General features: G+C 35.3%; 1 protein-coding gene and 1 long non-coding RNA gene across 2 annotated transcripts; one reads left to right on the plus strand and one right to left on the minus strand.

Moving 5' to 3' along the window:
- The first annotated feature begins 4,064 nt into the window (after window positions 1-4,064).
- LOC110915229 (protein FATTY ACID EXPORT 3, chloroplastic) lies at window positions 4,065-7,998 on the plus strand. The gene is made up of 7 exons (XM_022159894.2): window positions 4,065-4,398; window positions 4,637-5,033; window positions 5,116-5,283; window positions 6,003-6,049; window positions 6,182-6,219; window positions 7,418-7,525; window positions 7,753-7,998. The coding sequence occupies exons 1-6, from the start codon at window positions 4,189-4,191 to the stop codon at window positions 7,509-7,511; spliced, it is 954 nt and encodes a 317-aa protein (XP_022015586.1). The 5' UTR covers window positions 4,065-4,188; the 3' UTR covers window positions 7,512-7,525; window positions 7,753-7,998.
- Window positions 7,999-12,363: 4,365 nt separating this feature from the next.
- On the minus strand, window positions 12,364-15,386 carry LOC110918231. The gene is made up of 5 exons (XR_002581161.2): window positions 15,131-15,386; window positions 14,980-15,042; window positions 14,411-14,527; window positions 12,926-12,969; window positions 12,364-12,641 (listed from the first exon to the last, which is right to left on the minus strand). It is a non-coding gene; the product is annotated as an uncharacterized LOC110918231 (long non-coding RNA).
- Window positions 15,387-26,323: the final 10,937 nt, after the last annotated feature.

Here is a 26,323-nt window from a genome sequence, read left to right on the forward strand (position 1 = left end):
ATGCCGTAGGCTACGACACTCTCAAAGGAACACAAGTCTCTGCCGTAGAACAGGAGCCCCGCGCCGTAAAGGAATGATAGTCGCCGTAAGCTACGGTAGGCGGCGTAGCTTACGGCGGGCTGTTGACCTGTATACATTTGCTGACCACCGTAACCTACGGCAGAGGGCCGTAGGTTACGGCACCGACTGAGCCATCTTGTAACATTCGCATTGAATGACCTTTTTAAGGGAATTTATGGTGTCTAATCATGGTTTTTCGGTTACTACTTGAAAGGAACAAGATTGGGAGTATATGAGAAGCACTTGGGAGTGAAAAAACATTATCTTGGAACTATCTTTCATCTAGACTTTGATTATTGTGATTGTGTTAAACATTTTTCATTTTTATTCTTGCTACAATGTTTGTTCAAGCCATGTGCGGCTAAACACCTTATGGTCATCTTAGGTGGAAGGTTTGTGAAAACTTTTGTGCTTGTTTTATATATTTCTAGAATGATGAATTAAACTTATGTTTTGTTTATCATGGTGTGTTCTTGTTTGTTGTAAATTGTTGATGTTTACAATTATTCTTCTTTGAAACCATACGTTCTTGGTGCCGTTGGCAATCGAGATATCATGGGTAGAATTAGGATTGGGTAAGGGTCAATTGGTCATCGGGTAACAACCTCACGTTCTCGGAATCTGAGTACTTAGTTCCCTTTTATCACAACAAGGAATTTCACATGAACTATGTCTATGTAGTTCTTTCTAGTAAATGATAGCACAATTGTTGAAACAAAACCGGAAGCTTGGGATGGTCATTATTCTCTAAAATTGTTTACAAAACCAATTCTCAATTTCACAATTTATTCAGTTAACTTTAGTTCTAAAACCAATTCACTCAAATCAACTCTTGAATTTTACTTTTCTTGCAATTAGTCTACTGTAGCTAATTTAGATAAATTCTCAAATAACACATTTTCCACAAACTCCCTGTGTTCGATACCCACTTACCATTATCTATTTAGTTGTATTTGGATTAAATTTGATTGTCACCACGACATCACGTCACGATGCGACAGGAACATAACCCTTAGATTGGTGATTTTAGGGGTTGTACGGGACGATTTGGTTCGGTCTTGAGCCATAACCATAACAAAAACCAAGTTAGTTATAAAACATGAGATTTTAACCTAGTGATTCAACTAAATTTCTTTAAATCCATTCGATCTTGGTCCTTGTGGTCCCAGTGGTAGAAGCTATGCTTAACACATTGGATTGCTATGCTGAGCATTATTTTGGGTTCTTCATCAAAAGGTTGAATTCAGTTGCGATGGATATTTTGACGATTTTGCAAAAGTGGGAGTTATATAACATTAATTTTATAAAGTAATCTACGAAGTTAAAAGTAAAACTACAGATGTTATTCAACATTACTAAAGCCCAAATTGTCATCTTAACAGCAACCCCAACATTATCCACTTATGAAAGATTATTAGAAAATGTATAAGAACTTTAGCAAATGAAAACAGTGTCCTGAGAAACAAAGATATTGGCAAACGGTTCAGACTACAAAATTAGCTACAATCACTAATCTTAGGTAATTAAAATTGATCTAACCATGTAGAATGAGCAAGAGAATGCATTTTACAATAACTTATGTACGCAAAAATTTCTACAAAACAGAGTCATCTTCTTATGTGTGCGACATATTGTACAATGTCGCAACCATATATATTTCTACAAAACAAAATCATCACAGACTTATTCTATCCACGATATTAGTATAGTCATTATATATAAATAAAATAAAAACGAAAATCCAAAAGTCGAAGGGTGGTTTCTAATGTCTTCACTTTACGCTAGTTGGTGACTGCTGAATATGGATGTGATCGCTTATCGTTACGGGTACAATGGTGACAAAAAATGGATGGCCTGTTGCGTTCAAGGTGGTTGGTGGTTGTCGGAGATTTTCCCAATTGAACCAAAGAGACAATTCTTGGAACATGGAATTTGGGAAGGAGTAGATGAAATATGAAATGATACTTCCGATATCAATATATAGACACACATATCTTCATATACTAAAGTGTGGTTGTCACTCAATAATTGCCATCGAATGAAAGTTATTGTTCAGTCGATGGTTACGTTGAAAAATAGATGTTTAATCTAATCACTAAAATGTAAGATGAAGGGGTTATGAGTTACAAGGAAACGTGCACTAAATGAATACACACATTTATGAACTTAAGATAAATAAAAAGTATGTGTATGTAAGAAAACAAATTTATTAATTTTCTCAAAGCCAATAAATGACCTCAATTGGTGTCAAGTTAAGTGTAAATTTACAATAGCATCAATTCTCTTAAAGACAACTTACCCCATCAGGCGTCTTAATTTATGTCACTGGCCAATTTACCCCTTTCAAATGCCTTGTATCTCTTTGTACATGTTGTTTTAAAATTTATACGGGTGGCAAAATTACATTTCTATCCATCAAATATTTTATTTCATAATCATTATATCAAAACATGGACCATCAATTTTACAATGCATAAATTTATTTAGAATAATAATTAACTTGGACTCTTCACATCTCATCTTAATTATAGGTTACAAAGGTGCCAAAATCCCTAAAATGCCCCTAAAGTGTCTTAAATTTTTGGACAATGGACAAGTTTACCCCCTCTAAAATAGTTTGACTCTCTTGTACATGTTGATTCAAAATGTGTACACAATGTAAAATTACCATAAGGGTAAAAAACCTAGTTTACTTAATAAGGTAGTATATATATGTGTGTGTGTATATATAATTCCATTTTAATTTAAGAAAATAATCATAAGTATTTAGGAAATATGCTTAGGAGTTTAAGACTTAATCTTTTTGATAAACCCTTGCCTAATCACGATTAAGGTTACTAATCACGTTTAGTCATTTTAATCACCTTTTAATCATACCTTAATCGCGATTAGAATTTTAGAAAATTTCGCCATAGTTTCCCCTTAAATTATAGCGTTTTCCACATTTTTAAAACGTATTTTAAACATTTTTAAACTCCCCAAATCATCACCGCACAATTCAATTTACAAACCATTAACTTTCATGTATAATGACACATATTCTTTTTCAAATCTTCATAAACTTATGTATATGTATTTGTCAAGTTTTCTAACAATAACAATATTTTTGTACTCAATATTTAATCTCACTTGTTATACAAGCTTGTTTATATATATCTTTCAACACCACTAAAAATAAGTATATTTTTAGGTTTACTTATGTTAGTGCATTTGTTTGTCGCCTACGTCTTGATGTGATAGGGCTAGAAGCGTCAAATACGAGTTAGTTATGTAAACCAAGCTCATCCGTACAGAGGAGCACATCCGCACGAATGAAGCTCATCCGCACGGATGAAGCTCATCCACATGGATGAGCAGGTGGTTGGTCCGCACGAATGTCTGATTTACTAGTCCGTACGAAGGTAGACTAGTATATATAGTGGATCTGACTAAGTGTTCCACACGTGGTTGAGGCGAACTGAGGAGCGAAGCACTGTCAAATTTGTTCCGTGATTGAAGATTGTTTATAAAACATAGAAAATTGTGAAATCTTGTGTTTCTGCTTATGTTTGATGGATTCCGCACAACATACATAGGTTTGGATATCACTGTGAAGTAATCGAGCAATCCGTAACCCGAACATACAAGTGGTATCCGAGTAGGAAGCTGATATTTACTGAAACCAAGACTTGAACACATAGAACATTCTTTTCTACACATTTTCTTGTTTTCTCATACTTTCCACGGTCAAATTGGACTGATTTTTCAAGGGTTGTGAAAAACTCAGTTTTGAACAACATATTGAAAAATTAGCTTAAAATTCAAACATTTTCATGCCGAAATTTTCGAAAAACTTGAAAAACAAGATATTTCAGCTTCGTATGAAAGTGCTCGTTTGCACGGATTAAAGCTCGTCCGCATGAACTAGTATGTCCGTACGAACTCAGTTTTATGGTACTTTTTGTTTGGTATAACGGCCTCACCGCATCGTGCGAATCCCAAAAACCAGTTAGCATAAAGAAAATAAATCATACAAAACCCGTTACGTGTCAACAAAGGGATACTTCCTTCCTTCCCCTTAGGCCTTAGAACCCTATTCTTCTTGTTGTTCCCAGTTATCGTTCCCGTCGCCTGGAAACACAAGAAGACATGTCTACTGCTGCAATGACATCATCTACTATGAGCACCCCTAACCCTAGCAGCCACCTATGCTCAAAGAGGCCGGCGTTCCGTCGGGTCAGCCGTCTTCTTCGACCACCCGGTGTGCTCGCACTTGCTGTGTCCGGCTGTCCCAGAGGTTTACTTCTTCCTCAGACAAACTCACGCCATCGCTCTATCTTCTCCTTTCATCAGGACTCTGTGAGTGACTTCAACCTACACATAAATATGCTTTTTGAGTTGAATGAACATTGCATTTCAACCATTTGCTTAACATTTTGTATGGTAAATGAATGAATGATTTATTTATTTTGGTTGTAAATAAAGCTTATTTGGTTAAATACTTTGCTCTTTTAAACCAAGGATGACCTGGACTTTGATTGGCAGCAGGGGTTCTGGTTCATAAGGGTAAATTGATGCTTTTTGTTTGCGTTTTTAGAACCCTTCGGATATTGAAATCGAGGAGGAAGCAACTAGTCTTAAAGAGAAAGCTGAAGAATCTGAAGAAGCCTGGAAACAAACTCTAGCTTCTTTCAAAGAACAGGCATTGAAAATGCTGGGCGTTTCCCAAGAAGCTTATCAAGTGTACTTGAAGAAGGCTACAGTAGTGCTGAAGGAGACCTCGGAGCAATTAAAGATTCAAGCTGATAAAGCGACTGAAGATTTGAGCGTAATTGCTAAGGAACTTAGTGAAGAAGGTAAAGTGTATTTGTCTGCAGCTGCAGAGAAGTCCCCTGAACCGGTGAAGGATATTGTGGAAACCTTTGCTTCGTCTTCCACTGAGGATTTGAAAGATGTGTCGAAAGTGCTTGACTTTTATGTTGGTATTCCATATGGTATGCGTCGTTGTTTATCTTACAAAATGTTTATTGACCCGACCCTGCTTTCGGTATAAACTCTTGATTATTATGTGTTCAGGTGGGCTGCTTACCTTAGGTGGTTTTCTTTCCTTCATGATCACCGGAAGCGTCTCTGCAATTAGATTTGGTGTTATACTTGGTGGAACTCTTTTGGGGTTGGCTGTCTATAGCCTAAGATCATGGAAAAAAGGAGAATCTTCTTCCTCTGCGTTGAAAGGACAGGCAGGTTGGTGTATAAATCTACTTTTGGTTTGTGTGATTTACTTTCTTGTTAGAACAGCTGCATATTTGTGATCTAAGGTTTTCTAGGTTATGAAATCTGAAAGTAATGGCTAAGTAGTGGTCAAGGAGGTTGTCGCTTGTGATGGCAAGTATTTATATATTTATACTTCATCTGTATAACCTATTTCCTGCCTTATGTTGATTGACTGATGTTTTGGTTTTAAAAAGCGCGCTTAAGCGCAAGGCGCAACAAGACTCACACCCTGGAGCTTTTTCGCCCAATGCCTAGAGTAATTACAAGAAGCCCCAAAAAGGCATGCTTTTTTGGGATTTTTCTGGGCTTTTTTGGCCTGAGACGCGCGCCTCCTGTACCCGAGTCTTTTTTATGCATCTAACTGTTGTACCTTGGGTTTTTGGCTTGTACATGCAGCTAACATCATACCAAAACCTTACTTTTTGGGTAGGAAAAGCTAAAAACCTTTGGGATATATTTTGCGCCTCGGGTACAAAAAGCCCGCCGCTTTTGCGCTTCGCGCCTTGGTTTTAGACCTCGTCGCTTTTGTGCGCCTCTCGCTTTTTAAAACTAAGGAACCTGTAACCTTTGTTGGTGCTTAAGATTGGATCTGTTGCTAAAGCATAAAGATGCAGCCTACATAACTTATGTCTGATTTCTATGTTCATGAAGATTTGTTAGTTGAGTTTGATGTACTGTTCGTTTTGCAGCCATTGCTACAATATTATTTTTGAGGGATCTTCGCCTGGTATTCACTGTAAGAGTCCATCAAATATTTGTATGAATACTTATATATCTGTATTTGTAAATGTGTGTACACAAAGTTACATATAATTGTAGATCTGTAATTGGCATGGCACTGACATCTGTGACGTTTTGTCCTTAACAGAGGCCAGCATTCACCAGATATATTGCACTGATAATCAGGTTTGAAATATTCCACTCGTATATAGATCTATAATAACATTCTTTATTGCAATTTTCATGGCCCAGGATATTTTTCTTGATGACAGTCTTCACCTTTATCGTTCTTAAAATGACCAGCTTTTTGAAAAGATTGAAAAAAAAATCATACATCGATGGGATTTGTTACGTTTTAATCTAATAAACAAGTGTGTATCTTAATTGTAGTGATGGAATTCCGCATGTTAACATGCTGTTTGTTTTCAGTTTAAAGACTTTTTATTACCTTAAGAATGTTGCATAGAACAACCTCTTAAGGTGCAATCTTTATGTCTTAAATTAATAGGCTGTAGGCACTACTAATTAAAGTGAAAGTGTGCATTCCAGTAACAAGTTAAGAGGATATAGAAGCTTTGATCTTGTAAGAGCAATGCATTCTGATTTACGAAACTTGTTTAAAATTAAATTATAAACTAGAGGTGTCAAGATGAATGGCTCGAGTAATAGCTAGTTCAAAATGGGTTCGGTTAAAAACTTGAAACATGGGTTGAAACAGGTTTGGGCTTTATTGAAACATTGTTTGTCCAAAAATAGTTCTTTTTTAAAGATTTTAAACAATGAACTTGGACGGCTTTAGACCAGTTGGTCTGCTTTTGTTTTCTTTCCAGCTTTACCTGAGACCACTCGTTCATAAGTATATGGGTTGCAATTCCACCGCTACGAAGTAGAGTTCTTATGTTTAACTCATCCATTAGATACACTGATAGAAACTTGTAACCGAAAACTTCGATTCTTGAAAGAACGATACAATTAGCCACATTCGAGATAGGCCTGATCTCCAATTTTAGAGTAAAAACCCTAATTTATACAAACATGAACATCGACACCCTAATCTAACACAAAACAGGTATTAAAATAAACCCTATCTAACTGATTACCCTACTAACAACCCTCTCCACTAATATGGTTTTCCCACGTTCATAACTTCTAATTGATTGGGTCAGCTGGATTCTCCAATTAGGCCCAAACAGATTCAGCCCATTATGATTTAAAGTAGCGAGGATTCTATCATACACTGTAGATTTCCAGGTTCTTTTAAAACTCGTTAGGATCTAAGATTGTAAAATAAACAAATTGATCCCCCCCACACACACACCCTGCATTTAATCTTGTAATTCAGTGTTTGCATTGTTTAATCTCTGTTTTCATTTTTAACGTGCAGCGGTGCGGCAGTGGCATTTTACGTTTATAGAATCACATACTCACGTGGACAGTCAACAGAAGGATCAAGTTTTGAGACTGAAACCAAAAATTAGCTTCATGTTACAAGGTCAGTATTTGATCTCCATTCATATAATTATGTCTGGCAATGTTTATGGAATGTTACTTGTTTTGAGGAGTGGACAGCCATGCTAACCACTTTATATTATATACATACGGGTGTGTAGGTGAATACATAGTATGTATCTTTGTTCATCTGTATGTTCATACATGTGTACACACACATAAACGCACGAAAAGGGCACGCTTATGTCTGACAGTATATTTATGTCTCAGGTTTATAGTTTGTGAGTCCGGGGTGTGATGCATGCAGAATTGATGGATGCTGCTGCTGCTTCAGATTGAAAGCTGCTATTGTTAACAAGTTTTTAGTTATTATCTGTTGTTAGTTGTAGAAATTTAAAAAAATAAAAGATAATAGTATGACCTGAAGAAAAGCTGCATGGGATGTAATGTGAGTGAATTTACGACTTTGTTTCCTTTATTTACTGAAAGGCATCACATGAATTCAACTTGGTCTCCTTTTTTCAGTTTTTTTTTTTTTTTTTTTTAATTTCTGAGAAGGTTTTGTCATTGCGATTGGCATGGCCCATGAGTGCAGGTGCTTTTGTATACAAATAGGGCACTAAATTGAAGTAAGAGTTAATTACTGTTTTCGTCCCTGTGATTTATCAAAAATCACTATTTCAGTTAGTTAATTTAAAAATTGCGATTTCAGTCCCTGTGGTTTCACTTGCGTAACCATTTCAGTCCCTGTGGTTTCACTTTCGTAACCATTTCAATCCATTTATTCTGTAAATACATGGACTGAAATGGTTACGAGGTGGACTAATATGGTTATGAAAGTGAAACCAAAGGGATTGAAATCGCAATTTTTAAACTAATGGACTGAAATAGTGATTTTTGATAAACCACAAGAACGAAAACACAGTAATTAACTCTTAAAGTAATATACATTCAACATATCGCAAGCAGCTGCATAAAGTGCAAACGACAACAACGTATGTTAATGTGTCCTTCGAGGGTTGGAGAATTACAAACAAAGCTTGGCATGAGGCTGTTGAATGAAATGAGTAGGTAGGTAGGTTACTTGGATATATTAATCACATTTTTAAATGATATATTAATCAACCACCAAAATAAATAAAAATCCACTAGCCAAGATTCTGAGATAGGATTACTTGGATCTTTTCACCCAAAGAAAGTAAAGCGATTTAATTTAATATCCTTCAAAATGGTGGTTTGTTGTTAAAATAAAGTCATTTCTTGCTCACGAACCAGCTCTAATTGCATAAATCTTTTATTTAACTTAATTGTTTTTTATTATTAATATTAACTAGCTTAGAACCCCGTGTATTACACGGGTTTAGTAAGTGTAATTTTATACTCTAAATAATAAAACAATATATCTTTAAAAATCTCGTTTATTACACGAGTTTAATAAATGTAATTTTATATGTTAAATAATAAAAAGTTATATCTTTATGAACCCCGTGTATTGTACGGGTTGATAAATGTAATTTTATATACTAAATAATAAAAAAAAGTTATATCTTTAAAAACCCTGTGTATTACACGAGTTGAATAAATATAAGTTTGTATACTAATAAATAAAAACGTTACATCTTTAAAAGCCTAATGTACTGTATGGGTTGAATAAATCTAATTTTATATACCAAAAAATAAAAAAAAAATCTTTAATAACCTCGTATATTCTTAATGTTATTTGTTTTTTTTATAAAGTTTACATCTAAATGTCATGTAAACGCACATTGAATACCATATTTTAGTTGAAAGTTGAACACGAAAATAAAAGTACAAAATCAATAAACATTTACCAATATTTTTGTTTACCCATTAGAAACACTTTTAAAATAGGTTCCACCCATAACTAATTTAGTTTAATAAAATAAATCTTTACTTCTACGTTAAAATCTATCTCAAAACTTTGAATTTTATTTATTATTGTTAGGTAGTTAAGAAAATAAATAAGAGATAAGTGTGAAATAGCCCATGGCTTTATAGCCTAGTGGCATCTTAAGGGTGGGATAAGGCTTTGGGATCAATAGGTCCTGGGTTCGATTCCCACAAAGGGGTTTTTCCCATATTTATTGGGTTTCCTCCTGAATTAGTGTATAGGCATTATGCCTAGTAGAGATGGATATAATCGGGTGCTTCCGCTGGTGGCACGATAGTGATCCAAATTTGCCGTTCAAAAAAAAGTGTGAAATAGAGATGGCCTAATATTCTCTCATTGATTTCTAATTAATGGGAGAGTTTTGTTGCAAAAAGCTAAAGAATAGGAAAACAATTTTTAATTGTTTACTTCTACGTGAAAATCTACCTCAAAACTTTGAAGTTTATTTATTATTATTAGGTAGTTAAGAAAATAAATAAGAAATAAAGTGTGAAATATAGATGGTCTAATAATATAACTTTAACTTTTGCAATGTCTATTATTAAAATATATATATATATATATATATATATATATATATATATATATATATATATATATATATATATATATATATATATATATATATATATATATATTTACATACAAGGTTAGAACCCCGTGTATTACACGGGTTGAATAAATGTAATTTTATATACTAAATTAAAATAATTATTCTTTAAAAATCTCGTTTATTACACGGGTTGAACAAATGTAATTTTATATATTAAATAATAAAAAATTATATCTCTAAGAACCTCATGTATTGTACTGAATAAATGTAATTTTATATACCAAATAATAAAAACCCGTGTATTGTACGGGTTGAATAAATCTAATTATATATACTAAATAATAAAAAAAGTTATATCTTTAAAAATACTGTGTATTACACGGGTTAAATAAATGTAATTTTGTAACCTTGTATATGACACGGGTTGGATAAATATAATTTTATAAACTAAATAATAAAAAAATATATCTTTATAAACCCCGTGTATTATACGGGTTGAATAAATCTAATTATATATACTAAATCATCATCATCGTCGTCATCATCATCATCATTACCATACTCAGTAAATCCCACAAATAGCAAAGCTAAGGTAGGGTCTGATGAGAGTAAGATGTAGAGGCTGCTTTCAGTAAGACCCCCGACTCGATAATAGTTTTGCATCAAGCTTTGGACATAAGGCACATAACACTTAGCAATCGGGACAAAGACCAATTAGTGCATGTTCCCTTTTGTCTTTCTGCTATCAACACCACCATATGATGATGATGCGTGATTAACCGTCCGCCGCTTTTAACGTTATTTTCACAAATTTAGTGAAATAACGTTAAAATTAGTGCAATTTCACTTTTGCCCTCCGAGCGTCCACACATATATACATTATTAAAAGTTAGATTAGATTATATATGAAATTAAGTGTATAACAAAAATTCTTTATAAATTTCACGTAGAATTCATTGGAATCCTTTATTAAAAGTAGGTTAGATTATATATGGGCTTATACATGTGAGTAATTGTGATTATTGAATGGTTGAATTTTGAGGGTTTTGAAATGTGAATTTGATTATGATAGATTATATAAGTTTTAAAACTTCTAGAATGATTGAATCAAATAAAAGGATTACGATTTCCTAGAAACAAATATAACTGAGTTTTTCTTTCTGATCATTTTGAACATGAGTAAATAGAACGATAGCATCTGAATAAAAAAATAACTAATTACAAATGTGAAACCCAATAATTTTACTTCTGTCACATTTGAACGGAAAAGATAAGTACAAACTAAATTTTAAAAAAAAATGCAATATGAAAACAAGAGATAAAATAAATCGATATTTTTTTTCATAAAATATGAGATAAGGGTAAACTAAATAAAAAAGTGTCAATTTGGTAAATAATAATATTAAGTATGAAAATATAGGAAATTACAAATGTAGACATCTTCAATGAATGACACGTGTTCAAAATCAGGTTTCTTTTATTATATAGTATAGAAAGGTAGAAAATTATAAATGTAGAAATCTTCAATGAATGACACGTGTCCAAAATCAAGTTTCTTTTATTATATAGTATAGATTAATTAATTTATATTTAGTGTACGTCTTTTGTTAATTTCGGAATAAATAATTTTAAAATCTAATAAACATTTCAAAATATTATATATTTATATTATATTCTATACGAATTGTTTAAATTTATATTAAATTTAATTTTATAATTATCTTTTAATTAATATTAATTATCTATAATATTAACCATTACAAATACAAATCTATACAACATTTGAACTCAAAATCTTTGTATTATTGTTCTATTAAAAATACGTTTTGGTTTGTGAAAATGATAAGCCTAAGCTGGTGGTGCATAATTAGGTGCATCAAACTACAATATTATGTACTTTGAAGTACCAATATTTTAATATGATTCGATTTCAAGTATATCTTTTCTTAATAAAAATTTACATATTTAGTAGGAGGATTAAAACTAATAATATTTAGCAGAAGTATTATCTATAATATAATATATTAAATTAAATATTTAGTAGGAGGGTTATTTATAATTAATTAGAAGAGATTAAACTAAATTAATAATTATCTATTAAAGATGACCTAATATGATGACAAGTGTCCCTAAAGTGGTTTCTTTTATTATATAGTATAGATTAATTTGACTAAATTATCATTACATAAATAGTCGCTAAAAAGTGGAAATGCCTTCCCTATTGATTAACTTAACTAGTTTTAGACACAGCGTCGCGTTGCTCAGCGTTTAACCAAATCATTCTTGGTGTGATAACATCACAACTCACAACACGATCACGCAAACCGAATCATTCTTGGTAGTAATAACATTATATGCCAAATGTATTTTTAACAAAACAAACAACTCATATTAAATTGTATCAAACAGAAAAAAATGTATCTATCAATATCAATATATGAAAACGTAATCATTCCACAAAAGAGATTTCTAAAAAAATCCAATCATCATCAAGATTAATGAATAGAATCAGATATTCATCATATCACATGCATAAGATATGTTTACCTTGAAAAATGATGACAACGAAAAAAAGAAGTGTGATGGCCATTGATGTGCTGGTGAAGCTTTAACAGCTCTTTCTTTCTTCAAAGACTTCAACCTTTCAACCCTGACTCGCTTTTTCATGGCATGTTCAGCAATCTCCTTAACCAACTGCAAATATTAGAAGTATATAATATTATGAGTTAAAATGTGTTTGGGACAAAATGGATACTATAGACTCCGGGCAAAACAGGTCAGTAAAAAAAACACAAACGACCATAAAACATTTAGCCAACAGTTAATCCGCCAAGTCGGATTCTGTTTTTCTCTAGCGTTTTGTAAGCATTTTTCTTAACTATTGATTAAGGAATTCGATATTACAAAGTACCAAAGTGTCTCTTAAACCAAATAGTGTAGAAACTGGACATAAAAGTCACAGATTCAGGAAAATTTACCTGTTCCGACTCTAACATGTCATCACCAACATGAAATTTTGTACCTGGTAACAAAGTTTAATGAAAAAGTAAAGAAATTTTTATGTTCACATAGATAAAATTAAAAAGTTGAAACTGAAAAATGAATTAACACGTTTCTTGACTTACAATTTTCCTCAAGTAAATAGCTATTCTTTGTTAAAGGTAATATATAGTATTAAAAGAGAACATGCCGTTAGAAACCTATGAGTTTGTACCGGTATTGAGGTCAACTGATAACAAAAAAAAAAAACAACTAATTCACGCAGATGTTCATTCATGATATCCATTCAAATAATCAAATATATAAACATAAAAAAAGTTGAATCTGAAATTTAAAAGAAATATGTGCCAACTAATCCATTATGACTTGGTACAATTACTTATCATGTTAACTCCAAATGCCACATAATTCTAAGAGTTCCGTCACATACATACATGAACCCAACACAACACTACATAATTCTAAGAGTCACGTCAAATATCGGTAGGTGGTACCGAAATTCGTCAAAGGTGGGTACCGGCACCGGTATTTGAAGGTAAAGTTCGGTATTTTAACGGTACCGTACTGAACCGGTAGCAGTACTGAAAGTACCGATACCGATAATGCCAAAAAGTGGTATGGGTACCGGTACCGAAAAAGATTCGGTACGGGAAATCCGGTACTGGTACCCATTACCAAATGCTCATCCCTACAGCAATGTATTAAAAATAGGCAATAAATGAAGAATAGTAAATTTGTGTAGAAAATTTAAACCCCTATTCAAAACACGAATGTACCTCGGCCATATCCTCGACCAGAATTGATACTCAATGACGCCCAGAAATAGATAAAATTAATTACCTTTTGAAAATGCATAAAGCTGAAATGAACTGCTGTTTAGGGTCAATTTTGGCGTGAGTCATAATTTTGCAATCTAAACATGGATTTCATCACAGTTATATGTATATATAACAAACTAAATTGATAAACGCATCCGAGTCAAGCCCATATAATATATCAAACTCCAAATTAGGTAAAACAGCATAAAAATACCATAAAATCATCCAATATGCACACCTTCCACCTACTGCCATATTAAACCAAACCAATTAAGTAAGACATTCAAATTTCCATTTCTAAAATAAGTAACAAACCATGTGAAGATCATCCTACGCACCACTAATAAACACTAAAGTAAGGTTATTAACTATTTAACCATACAATTCAGTTCTTATGCTTGATCACTGATCTGTCCCTAAAGATTCTTGACAGATAAATCTATCCCCATGCTGTTCATTAGTAATCAAAATAATATTATGATTTGGTTCACAAGGTTTGCCTTTTAAGTCACTGATTCAAATATTCAAGAGCAAGATCAACACATAAACATGAACTTATTGGCTAACGATCCTGGAAACAGAGAAAACAACCAAATAGTGACTCAAATGTAAAGAAACCAACTATGAAGGGAACCAGTGTCCTACCACCAGAGATAGATAAGGAGGAAGGTGAGGAAGAGCCCCTAACGATCGGGTCAAGACCCCTTCTAAAACCTTCTGAACATTCTCTTCATGTGCAAGCCGCTTTTAAAGTTTTTCAACCTGAAAACAGAATAAAAAAATTTGATTAAAACATATTCAAAACACATATATAAAGGTCAATGGTGACATCAAAGAACATCTTGTTGCAATGCTTATAGTTTTTCAACCTGAAAACAGAATAAAAAATTGATTAAAACATATTCAAAACACACATCTAAAGGTCAATGGTGACAACAAAGTACATCTTGTTGCAATGCCATTTTTGTTAGTCTTCTCAAACTCTTTTTTTTTTTTTTTTGCATATCAACCATGTTCTGTAATCTGTATACATCAAAGTCAATGACATAGAATGCAATAACAAATTTGAGCATAAAGATTTTCATCGAACACCTTATGTGCATAAACATAACATGATCAAATGAAAACCCCCAATGAAATCTATTAGGATCAACCCCATGTGGGATGTTTCGATCAATCAAAACAAAATTCTACACAAAATAAAATCTGATTACCTTTGAATCTTTGAAGAAGCCTTCTTGGACTGTGAACGATGCTCACGACAATTAGACATTGACCTGTTGCATCGTGCAAAGTGGGAATCAAATCAAAATCCGAAAAGGGAAACTGCTAACGAAAAACTAAATTGCATCATGGAGTTCGTACCTTTGCCAACATCGATCTGGGTAAAGAGACGACATGCAAGCATTGATATGTTGGAATCACAATAAAACCCTAGATCTACTGCAAACCGCCGTCGCCGACTCCAATCGTCCTCGTTACATGAAGCCAACGGCGCTAACGTCCTCGATTTGAGGCGACCGGCGGAGGCGGAGCCTTAAACCGGATCGCCAGCGTCCTCCATCTTCCTGTCTCTATCTCTGTGTCTCATCTGTTTGTAAAAGTGGCCATCTCCCTGTCTCTATCTCTCATCTGTTTGTAAAAATGTCAGACTCACCAGACGCGTGTCATTAGATTAAGACAATGGAAATAAACACGTATAAATCACTGTTCATTTCCATTGTCTTATTAATAGATATTAATTTTTACGTATTAAGGACAACAAATAAAAACTATAATGCGTCTTAGTTACTGTATTATAATGCATGAGTAAGGTTTAAATTTTTGGTATAACGGGTAAACTAGTCTTTTAAACACTAATTACATTTTAATCTCTCATCTTATTACACTTTAATCCTTCTATTTTAACAAAATAATGAATAAATAGGTAGTACTTACACATTTCCCCCTCCACTATAATTCGTTTATGTATTCTTGTCATATCTTTTAAACTATGACGTTATAAAAACATTCAAAGGTACCGTGACGATCTGCTCATTTTTCTCGATATTTCGATGTTTGTCTTAATTAATATTGACGTACGGATTAAAATGTACAAATAGATGATGTCTTACGGGGTGTTTGGTTTTTGCAAGAAGTACTTCCAGACCTCTTATGTTTGCGCCACGCAGACCATGCGCAGACCTTTGGTCTGCAGCATGTTTGTTTTTTGGAAGAGATTTCACTAAAAAAGCTCTTCTAGAGCTTTTCCTCGCGCAGATCTTTACTCACCTCTTCAAACCTCTTCAAGCCTCCTCTCTCTTTCAAAACACCTCCACATTTTCAAACCTCAAAACCCTAGCACCCATCTCCACTTCTCCAGCCGACACCTCACCTCCTCCACCTCCATCGCCCCTCCACCGTCGTTCACCCATCTCCAGTTGTTCACCCACCTCCTGTATTCGCTTCCTCTCCCCCTGCCGCTTCTCCTCTTTCATGGCCGCTTTTTTCTCTGCTTTTTTCGCTTCAAATCGTTGCTATCTTAAGAGCTTCTTTTGGGCGTTTTTTGATAACGGCTGTTGTGGAGAGAGGTGGTCGGTGGTGGCGGATTTGCAATTAAAATTGTTGCTGTTTTAAGAGCTTCAGATTGTTGTTGTTTTAAGAGAGTTAAGATAATGTTGAATCTTTATTGATCTTTTGCAAATGGGTGTTTAAATATTCTGTTTTGGTGGGAATTAGGGGGTGTTGTTGATGATTAGAAGCTAATTGAACAAATGGGTCGATGTTGTTGATTGTTATTATTGAAAGTTTTGTTTGATTGGGAAGTGGGTATTCTTGATTATTACAGCATCATCAATTTTGAGCCTGTGAAGTCAATCGTATGGTCGTTTGGGAGAAGAGAAAGGGAAAAAAAACAAACACTCTTCTTATTACACTCCGCAGACATTTGGTCCACCTCTTCTCATGCAAACGTTTGCAGACTTTTTGTATCTGAAAAAACAAACACCACCTTAGTGTACAAGTGATTAAAGCTTGACGTACTTTTCGTCATCATCACAAATAAAATATAGATTAAAAGGCTAAAAGCATCATCATTTTTAAAACTAAAACTCTTGTTGAATAATTGATTGAAATTTTCTTTTACACTTTAGTTAAATATCAACAAAACTTCCTAACAAAACTTTCTACTTTAAAGAGGTAACAAAGTCTTATAATTAACCAAGCGAGAAAAGTTTTTTAAATTTTAAACTCTAAATTGTAGTACTAAAATTTATCCTATAAATATATATACTTAGTCTAAGTACCCGTGTGTTAGACCGGTGGCTGATAAGAAAAATAACTACTTTAAGATTGTTGACGTAAATATTTTAATTATCTAAACGTTAAACTACTAATGCAAATATTATAGTACACTGAATAATTGAATAGGAAAAAATCACAACTCGTCGAAATATGTTAATAATTGTAACATACCAATAAGTTGTTCATGGGGTTGGACCATTTAAATTATGTATACAACAAATGTAAAATTTATTTTAAATGTACCATGTGTGAGAAAATAAGTATATTATAGATTAAAGAAATACTAATTATTGAAAGTTTAATATAACATTTTATTGTTGTTGTTGTGACTATTACTATTAGTATTGTTAATGGAACATGATTCATTCACTTGTGTATTACATAGCTATAGATAATAAAAATGATCCAATAAATTACTTGTATAGGGTGGAAAATTTTAATTACTTTAATAGGTTATTTCCCGTCAACTTCACGGGATGGAAAATTTTAATTACATTAATAATAAACACCCACAAAATAAAGATGGATCAGTGTATTATACGTGTTGGTGCATCCGTCTGTCATCTTCGTCTTGTATCGAGTCTTGTATAGAACATGCTAGATCAGGGCACGAGAATCGAGAAATAGGATTATAGGGTGATTCCGCTTGAAATGTCACCTGGACAGTTTCAAGCAAAATCACATACTTTTGATTCCGCTCGTAGTGTAACATGATGATTCCGCTCGAGAGTCAATGTTCTGATTCCGCTTGAACGTGTTCAAGCGGAACCCCTTTGTCTATATATAGGGTCATCTGGAGCGGAATCTCATATCAGTTGTTCCGGTTTTACCACGAAGTGCTGCCGAAGTGTCGACTCATTGTAAACGTCAATATTATCAATCAAACGACAGTTTCAAGTGTATTGCTTACTGAATTGAACTCAGTTTCTTAGTTTCCGCCTCTGAAACTGAGATAAACTCTTCTGATCGACTCGTTCGGGTCTGAAAACGATCCTACAAGTGGTATCAGAGCTCAGGAAGAAGAGTTCTATACAATTCAGCTGCAAATTCTGTTTCTACACCTTTCTTTTTCTAAAATCAAAATTTTTCATGGATAAAAACGGCTGATTTTTACATATGTTGTGCGCAAACGTGTTTTAATGAATCCTTAAAAGTTTCAGGCTAAAATTCGAACTAAGTCTGACAAATTTCACTATTCTGCTTGAAAATCAGCGTATGATTGATGACGTTAGCAGCATTTCATCGTGATTCCGCTTGAGATTGTGATCTGATTTCGCTTGAAAATCAGATTCCTCTTGAAATACTTTGTGATTCCGCTCCAAATCCAGGTTCTGCTTGAAAGTTCTTGGTTGATCTCGCTTGAAGTTCCTATTCCGCTTCAGTTTAAGATTCCGCTTCAAAGTTCAGTTCTGATTCCGCTTGAATCTGTGATCCCGCTTGAAAGTTATTGATTGATTCCGCTTGAATCAGGAGGTTTCTCTTGAAAAGGAACTTTGTTTATTTTGCTTGAAAAGTCAGTTTTGAGAAATTCTTGATATCCGAAACATGGACGAGGATTTTTATAACGCATTTGCTACTCCGGTTACCCCAATCACTATTGCACAGAACACGATGTTGGAAAACGAAACAGGGACTATGCAAAAGCCGCCTAAGCTCATGAATATTGAGGAGTATAAGGGTTGGGAAGGTCGTTTTGAAAACTGGGTACAAGCTAACTATTTAGATGCTTGGGAATGTATAGAGACGAAATATGTGAGACCGTTAAATGAATATGAAGAGGAGATTGCTATCAAGGATATGGGTGCGGATGACAGAAAGAAATATAAGAATGAGAAAATGATGCTAAGTTTGCTACAACAAGCTATGAAAGAAGATATCATGGTCTTATTGCAACATAACGGAAGTTCTTATTCAATTTGGAAAGCATTAAGATCAAAGTTTGTTGGTAGTCAGGAAATGATCAAGAACAAGAAATCGCTTTTGAAGAAGGAGTTTGATTTATTTCGAGGTTTGAAGAATGAGAGCACAAAACAGATCATTGAAAGATATTGCAATTTGTTGGTTAACATGAAAAGGGTGAGTATCAACAAAGATAGTGAAGAGTTGATTGAAAAATTAGCTGATGCATTGCCACATGAAACATGGGGAACATATTTGATGATGCTCAGAAACAAGAAAGGATTTAACACGCTAACTTTGAGTAAATTCATTGAAAAATTGGAAGCTCAGGAGATGGAACAGATAAAAATTTCCAGAATGAAAGTGTTTGATGGTGAACAAGACATCGGTTTGTACTACAAAGCAGGGTTGAGTGAGAAAACAACCAACTTGTCACCGAAAGTTGTAACCGCATACAATGCAAAGAACTCATCTGGAAATTCATCGAAAGGATCAAGCAGTAATACAAGCCTCTCATCATTTCCATCATTTGATCTGAATGTTTCAACAACAAGAAATGGCAAAAAGCTTCAATGCAATATTGTATTGAATATTGAAAATGATCAGGAATACTTTGAAGAGTTAGCAAAAAGCCATATGTCTTTATTGGGAACTGTTTTAGAATCTTATGGTAGTTTTGTTGCAGGTCGAATCGGGAATCCAATGCTTACTAAGGAGGATTACGACCAGATTGATGTGACAACCCGTGATTTACGGCTCTTAATTACGTGATTAACAGGTAATTAACGCGAAAATAAATAGTGTTTACAGCGCAAATTAACTTAATTAGGCCTTTGGAGTGCCTAGGAACGCTTATCCGACCCTACAGTGCGCGTGTGGTGATTTACAGAAAAGCTGCTGAATATTACGCGACAACGGACTGATACCGTGCAAGATACTGACGACACCGACAAATATTAAAATTTTACGATATATTTTAGCTTCGTAATTTAATTTTAGTGACTACCGTCGAAACCGGATCGAAAAACGGATAAAAGACGGCAACGATACAATTTTTCGCGATTATTACCGTAATCGACGAACGGGCGTGCAAACGACTACCGCCCATATTTTTGTGTATCTTAATTTTTGACGTTAAACGGAGTTCAGGATTTGACAACGGGTCTCGTAGGAATTACGGGCCACTTACACACGAGATGGGCTTGTGGGCCCTGGGCCCAAGCCCAACACCCACAAGCCTAAACCTGCGCATATATACTAGATCTCGAAAGATCTCTACAAGATTTACTACAATCTTACAAAATCTATTAAAATCTTGTCAAAAATCCTAATGAATCTCTACAAATCTCTTCACAAGATTTTGGTTCAATGAGTCAAATGCATGACCTGAATATAATATAAATACACAAAGGAACTTTGATCCTCATATCTCTATAAAGAGATCCATATGCAGACATTTATACACACACAAAAAGAAAAATGCCAATTACTCTCTCTCTCCTACCCTATCTCTCCCTCTCGATCTGCATATACACACACACACAGACAACACAAATCATCTACTCCTTTCTCTCAATTACACTTGCAGACACCACCACAAGAACCAAACTCCACCTCCATCTCTCCCACCTTCTCGATCCGACAACCCCCCCCCCCCAGTTATAGAATAGACCACCACCACCATCATCGGGTGGTGGTGAGCGGTGGTGCGACGATGAAGACAGGAGAGAGAGGGAGAGGAACGGTGGCACGTGGTGGCTTGTGGCGGCTGCAACAGGAAGGAACGAAGAGAGAGAGAGCTGCGGAGAGGAAAGAGAGAGAGAAACCGACGGTCGGCTCGATTTCCCGGCAGTTGGTTCGTTTACCCGGTGGTCAATGACAAAGTCCGGCGGTCCGATGGTCGGTTCGATTATCCGACAGTTTTTCCGTTGATGATGATGCTCAGGGACGTGGAGGAGAGAACGGTGAGGGGTATGACGGCGGAGGCGGTGGTGCTTGTTGACGGAACGACAACGGTGATGGCCGGAGCGCCGCCCCTGCGGCGGTGGTGGTTCCCTCCGACGGCGGTAACCCCCCTCCCCTATCTGTTTAATTTTTTTTTATATATTTCCGATGACTTACGGTGCCGATGATGTTGAGGAAATGCTGTCGGTTTGCAGTGATGAAGATAGTGAAGTAGTGGTTGTGGTTCGAGTTTTATTCGGGCTTTCAAGCTTCGGGTTCGGCTTCATGTTTCGGGTTTTGGTTCAGGCTCGGTCCAGCGAGTCAACTCAGCCAACTGAGCGAGTCAACTCGGTTGACTCGGTCAACCCAGTCAACCTATTCAGCAACCGACACGAGAGTTTTGGGTAATAGTTAAAACCGTGGTTTCGTTATGTTATCCTTATAATTTTTATCTAACGTGACAAACGAGCTCGAACCGACTAACGATCTTGCATTTAGTGAGTTGATTATTCATATTTGTTATTTTGATAAATTTCATATATATTATGTGTTGCGTTGTTGAATCTTGATAAAAATAACGACAACTAGTGTTGTCGGGGCGTACAAAAACAGAGGAAACTCTGCCCGTTTTTCGAGAAAATCCGCAAACACAAAAGGCGTTTTATTATAAAATCTAAACAACCTTCTATGAAAACAAATACAAATATATACTTACTTTCGACAACACTTCGCAATTTTCGAAAACGACGATTCAGAAAGTAATCTACAAAAATAAATATAGTATTTATATTTATTTTAAACTTGGATATTTCGACAACTCTTTTATGAAAATAAATATAGTCGGCATATTTATTTCAGATAGCAAACCATATGACTTCTTTTATAAAATAACTATAACTAGTATATTTATTTTAAACGACTTCGACGCTAAAACTCCATTAAATAAATATAAGTTTTTATATTTATTTCAAGCGCCAAAACAACATATATATATATTTTTGGCAAATATACACAAGACGTGATATATATAATACAAGTTATTATACGAAGCGCGATACGAGTTTGTTATATGATATTTTCATAGAAATATTCCTTTATACACGTATGACTACTCGAGACGGCTAACACACTTACAACAATATATTTATATATTTTTATATAAATATTTATTTATTTTAAGTCTCTCGAAAACTAAGTCTTTTTCAAGACTTATTAAATTGCTGCTAACATTAAACGAGACTTAACACGTATAACTTAATCTTTTCCATTAAGTTAACAACTTACCGTTGAATCGTTCGATTAACGATTCGGTAGAGCTCGGTAACACGTAGTTACCATTTTTGCTTAGAAACTTATTAGATATTCCATGTTAGGAATATTGTAGAATGCACGCTAGCAAGCCACGTCTTGGAAACGACATCATCGAAGTCGTAATTAGCTAACTTTACACAGGAATATTCAGGCGAGTTCATAACCCCCACTTTTTACTGTTTTACATTCTTTTTTTTTTTGTAAATGTTTTCGGGGTGGAAAGACATGCACGATTTTCAGAAACATACAAAGTTTTGAACAAACGCAAAACTCGCATTTCTAAATCATATCACGAATGTATTTCGAGAAACTCAAATGATTTACGAAAGGTTTATACTAAACATACCGGTTTTTACAAAACAAATGCTTATTTTCGAAATATGAATGATTTTTCATAACTAAGGAGTCAGTCAGGGTGGCTGGGAAGGTTCAGTCAGGGTGGCTGGAAAGGTTCAGTCAGGGTGGCTGGGAAGGTTCAGTCAGGGTGGCTGGGAAGGTTCAGTCAGGGTGGCTGGGAAGGTTCAGCCAGGGTGGCTGGGGAGGTTCAGTCAGGGTGACTGGAGAGGTTCAGCCAGGGTGGCTGGGGTGGAATATATGTTACAGTAATTACGAATACTTTTTACATGGTATGGTTAGCGTAAGGAGGGTTACTATTTAGATCATGTGAGTGGGTAGGCGGAAACTTGAGGCCATTAATCCTCATTGTAGGACCGAGGGACAGGAGTGGTAGATCTACTTGGGTGTAGCGAGCCCAGCCCCAGGTCCAGCATAACGGACCTCGGGGTGACTTAGTGCCCGACGCATAAATCCGCTAGGTTTGAGTCTTCCTACTTGCACTTCACACATATCAATGGCCTTGCAAACCATTGGTGATCTCTTTTTCCTTATCTGCTACATACCAGGGATTTCTATACTTACGGAAACTTTTAGTTCATACAAATTAACTACCATGTTTTATACAAATCCAAAGAATTGTGGGGGTATAGAGTCAAGGTCAGGGTGGGCATTGACGGTTATGCGAACATACAAATACAAGGCTTTACAAATACATGGTTTTATGAACATAACGTGTTACAAACACAACGTTTCCATATAACTTGGCAAGAAAATGATTTTTAAATTCATTTTCTCAATACTATATTAAAAACCGGTTACTAAAGATTTATTTCAAACCTTTCACAACTCAAAAGATTTATCTCAAATCTTTTATGAACAAACTATGAACTCGCTCAACTTTATGTTGACTTTTCGCATGTTCTTTCTCAGGTTGCATTTCTAAGACCAGGCATGGTTGGAATAGGAGGACCATGAAGAGTCGAGTACTTAGTGGGCGTTCAGTTTCTAGAAAGACTTAGCTTATTTGCTTCCGCTGTGCAATGAAGATACCAGTCCAGTCACGCCAATGCTCTGATAATTTCGGGGTGTGACAGATTGGTATCAGAGCTATAGGTTACAGCGAATTAGGTTTCTGTTGTGATACCTAGGCTCTAACCTCACCTTTCCCCCTGGGGACTTAGATCATTGAGACGTTGAATACATACAGAACGCCTAGTACTCGAATATGGTCTCCAACCGTTGCCGAAAAACAAGCAGTCAAAATATTGTTTTCAAACATACGCTATTATGGTGTTTCATACACGGTGCATAAAATAATTACATACAGTACACAACACTCTGAGAGTTTAGGAAACATGCATTTAAAACCTTCGGAAAAGGGAATTCAGTCTGAGAGGCTGGGAGGATAGTCTAGTGGGACTAGGAGATTCAGTCTGAGAGGCTGGAAGGATAGTCTAGTGGGACTAGGAGATTCAGTCTGGGAGGCTGGAAGGATAGTCTAGTGGGACTAGGAGATTCAGTCTGAGAGGCTGGAAGGATAGTCTAGTGGGACTAGGAGATTCAGTCTGAGAGGCTGGGAGGATAGTCTAGTGGGACTAGGAAGTTCAGTCTGAGAGGCTGGGAGGATAGACTAGTGGGACTAGGGGAATTACTTGATTGCTTATTGGTGACTAACATGCTTATTTGATTATACGATCGATTATTCGTGCATGGACATCACGTAGGAACCGCGAATATTAACTCGGGTACACACTATTATCCACATTGTCTTTGATATTTTAACTCCCCGAGCAGGCAGCCTACGCATAACAAAACGCTAGCGCACGGGAATACATGGAACTCAATTTTTGCGTCCACGGATGTCGGGGTACATCACCTTCTACGCGGCACACGAGCTAGTGCACAGATATAATTGAAACTTAAGCCTACATCAATGGAAGTTGAAGTACGTCACATACGACTATCGAGGTGAGGCCTTTGAAAAGACGCGATGGCGCAATTTAACGACGACACTAGATTCCTGTCAACAGGAGAACTAACGGCCAGGAAACAGCAACTTGTCACGCGATCCCGCAACGACACGAATCACTCCAAGGGAAAGACGTATGTCTCCACATCCCCCTATTTCGGTTAACGACGAATACGATATGTTCGACATTCCATGGTAATGTCACCTAACAATTGGTCGTCACACGAAACCCCAGGTAAAGTCCTCAAATTTCTATTATTGAAATTTCGAATTTCACGCTCACTGAGTAGATTTTCGTATATCTACTCCTCTTAATGGTCATTGTATCACGATCATTTCTTTACAAGTTACATACATGGTTTTTCGTTGTAACCATGCCAAAAGTTTTCTTGTCGATACATATGTTTATTGTCGGGTTGCGCTAAAACCAAGTTCAACTGTTTGAACTTGTCCATTACACATGTTCGATTCAAAACACCATATGATGTATTGAAAACATCATATTCAAATTCGTATTAACAAGCGTTTCATTTGTTCTGAGTCGAGGTAAACTTGTTTGGTATTCGACTCCATTAAATTGTCTGTTGATTTCGACACCATGTGATGGTGATTTTCATTAGTTTGAAGCTTGCGCTAAACTCGTTTACGCATCTCATACACGGATCTAAAAATTTATTGATTGTTTTCCAATTCACTTCGATTTATTATATCAAAGCGGTCTTAATACAATAGTGTGTTAAGACAATGGTACACAAATTCATTTTTACATTCCGGTGTACCTACTAACGGTTCTTTCATTATCGATCGAAAATTTTGCGATATCCATTGCTTCTTCACCTTCGATCGAAAACATTATTTCTTTGATGTTCAAATTTCAATTGAAAATTCTATGATGTCATTTGAAACAAACTTTCGGATTCACCTTATTACGCTTTCATTTGACTTCAAACACGGTGGATTTGTTTGATCACCGCTATTATTGAATTATTTGAATCACTACGACACCTTGTGGTGTCAGTACAAACTTGTAGCTTGGGCTAATCATGATTGAGCGTTTCATGCAAAACACAGGTGATACTTGTTCGATCACCCCTATTATTGAATCGTTTCATTCATTGCGACACCTTGTGGCGTCGGTATGACTTGCAGCTTGCGCTGATCACGATCGAACGTTTCATGCAAATTATTACATTTGAGATTGTTGATTCTAAGTTCATCCAGTGGATGTTATTGCTTCTAGAACTCATTTACATGTTATAAACGTTCATATGAAATTCGATTGGTCGAAGTTCCTATTCATTGTTGGATCCTTGTTAACTTAGTCGCACTGGTGACAGTACCATTAAGTCTTGTTTCGATTACGGGGTCATTCACTCTGTTATTATTCGGACTTACCTACAAAAAACACAATTCTGAGGAGATAACATAGTCTAAATTTCGAGGACGAAATTTCTGTAACAGGGGTAGAATGTGACAACCCGTGATTTACGGCTCTTAATTACGTGATTAACAGGTAATTAACGCGAAAATAAATAGTGTTTACAGCGCAAATTAACTTAATTAGGCCTTTGGAGTGCCTAGGAACGCTTATCCGACCCTACAGTGCGCGTGTGGTGATTTACAGAAAAGCTGCTGAATATTACGCGACAACGGACTGATACCGTGCAAGATACTGACGACGCCGACAAATATTAAAATTTTACGATATATTTTAGCTTCGTAATTTAATTTTAGTGACTACCGTCGAAACCGGATCGAAAAACGGATTAAAGACGGCAACGATACAATTTTTCGCGATTATTACCGTAATCGACGAA

The sequence above is a fragment of the Helianthus annuus genome, chromosome 16, assembly GCF_002127325.2.
Source record: "Helianthus annuus cultivar XRQ/B chromosome 16, HanXRQr2.0-SUNRISE, whole genome shotgun sequence".
NCBI classification, from domain to species: Eukaryota; Viridiplantae; Streptophyta; class Magnoliopsida; order Asterales; family Asteraceae; genus Helianthus; species Helianthus annuus.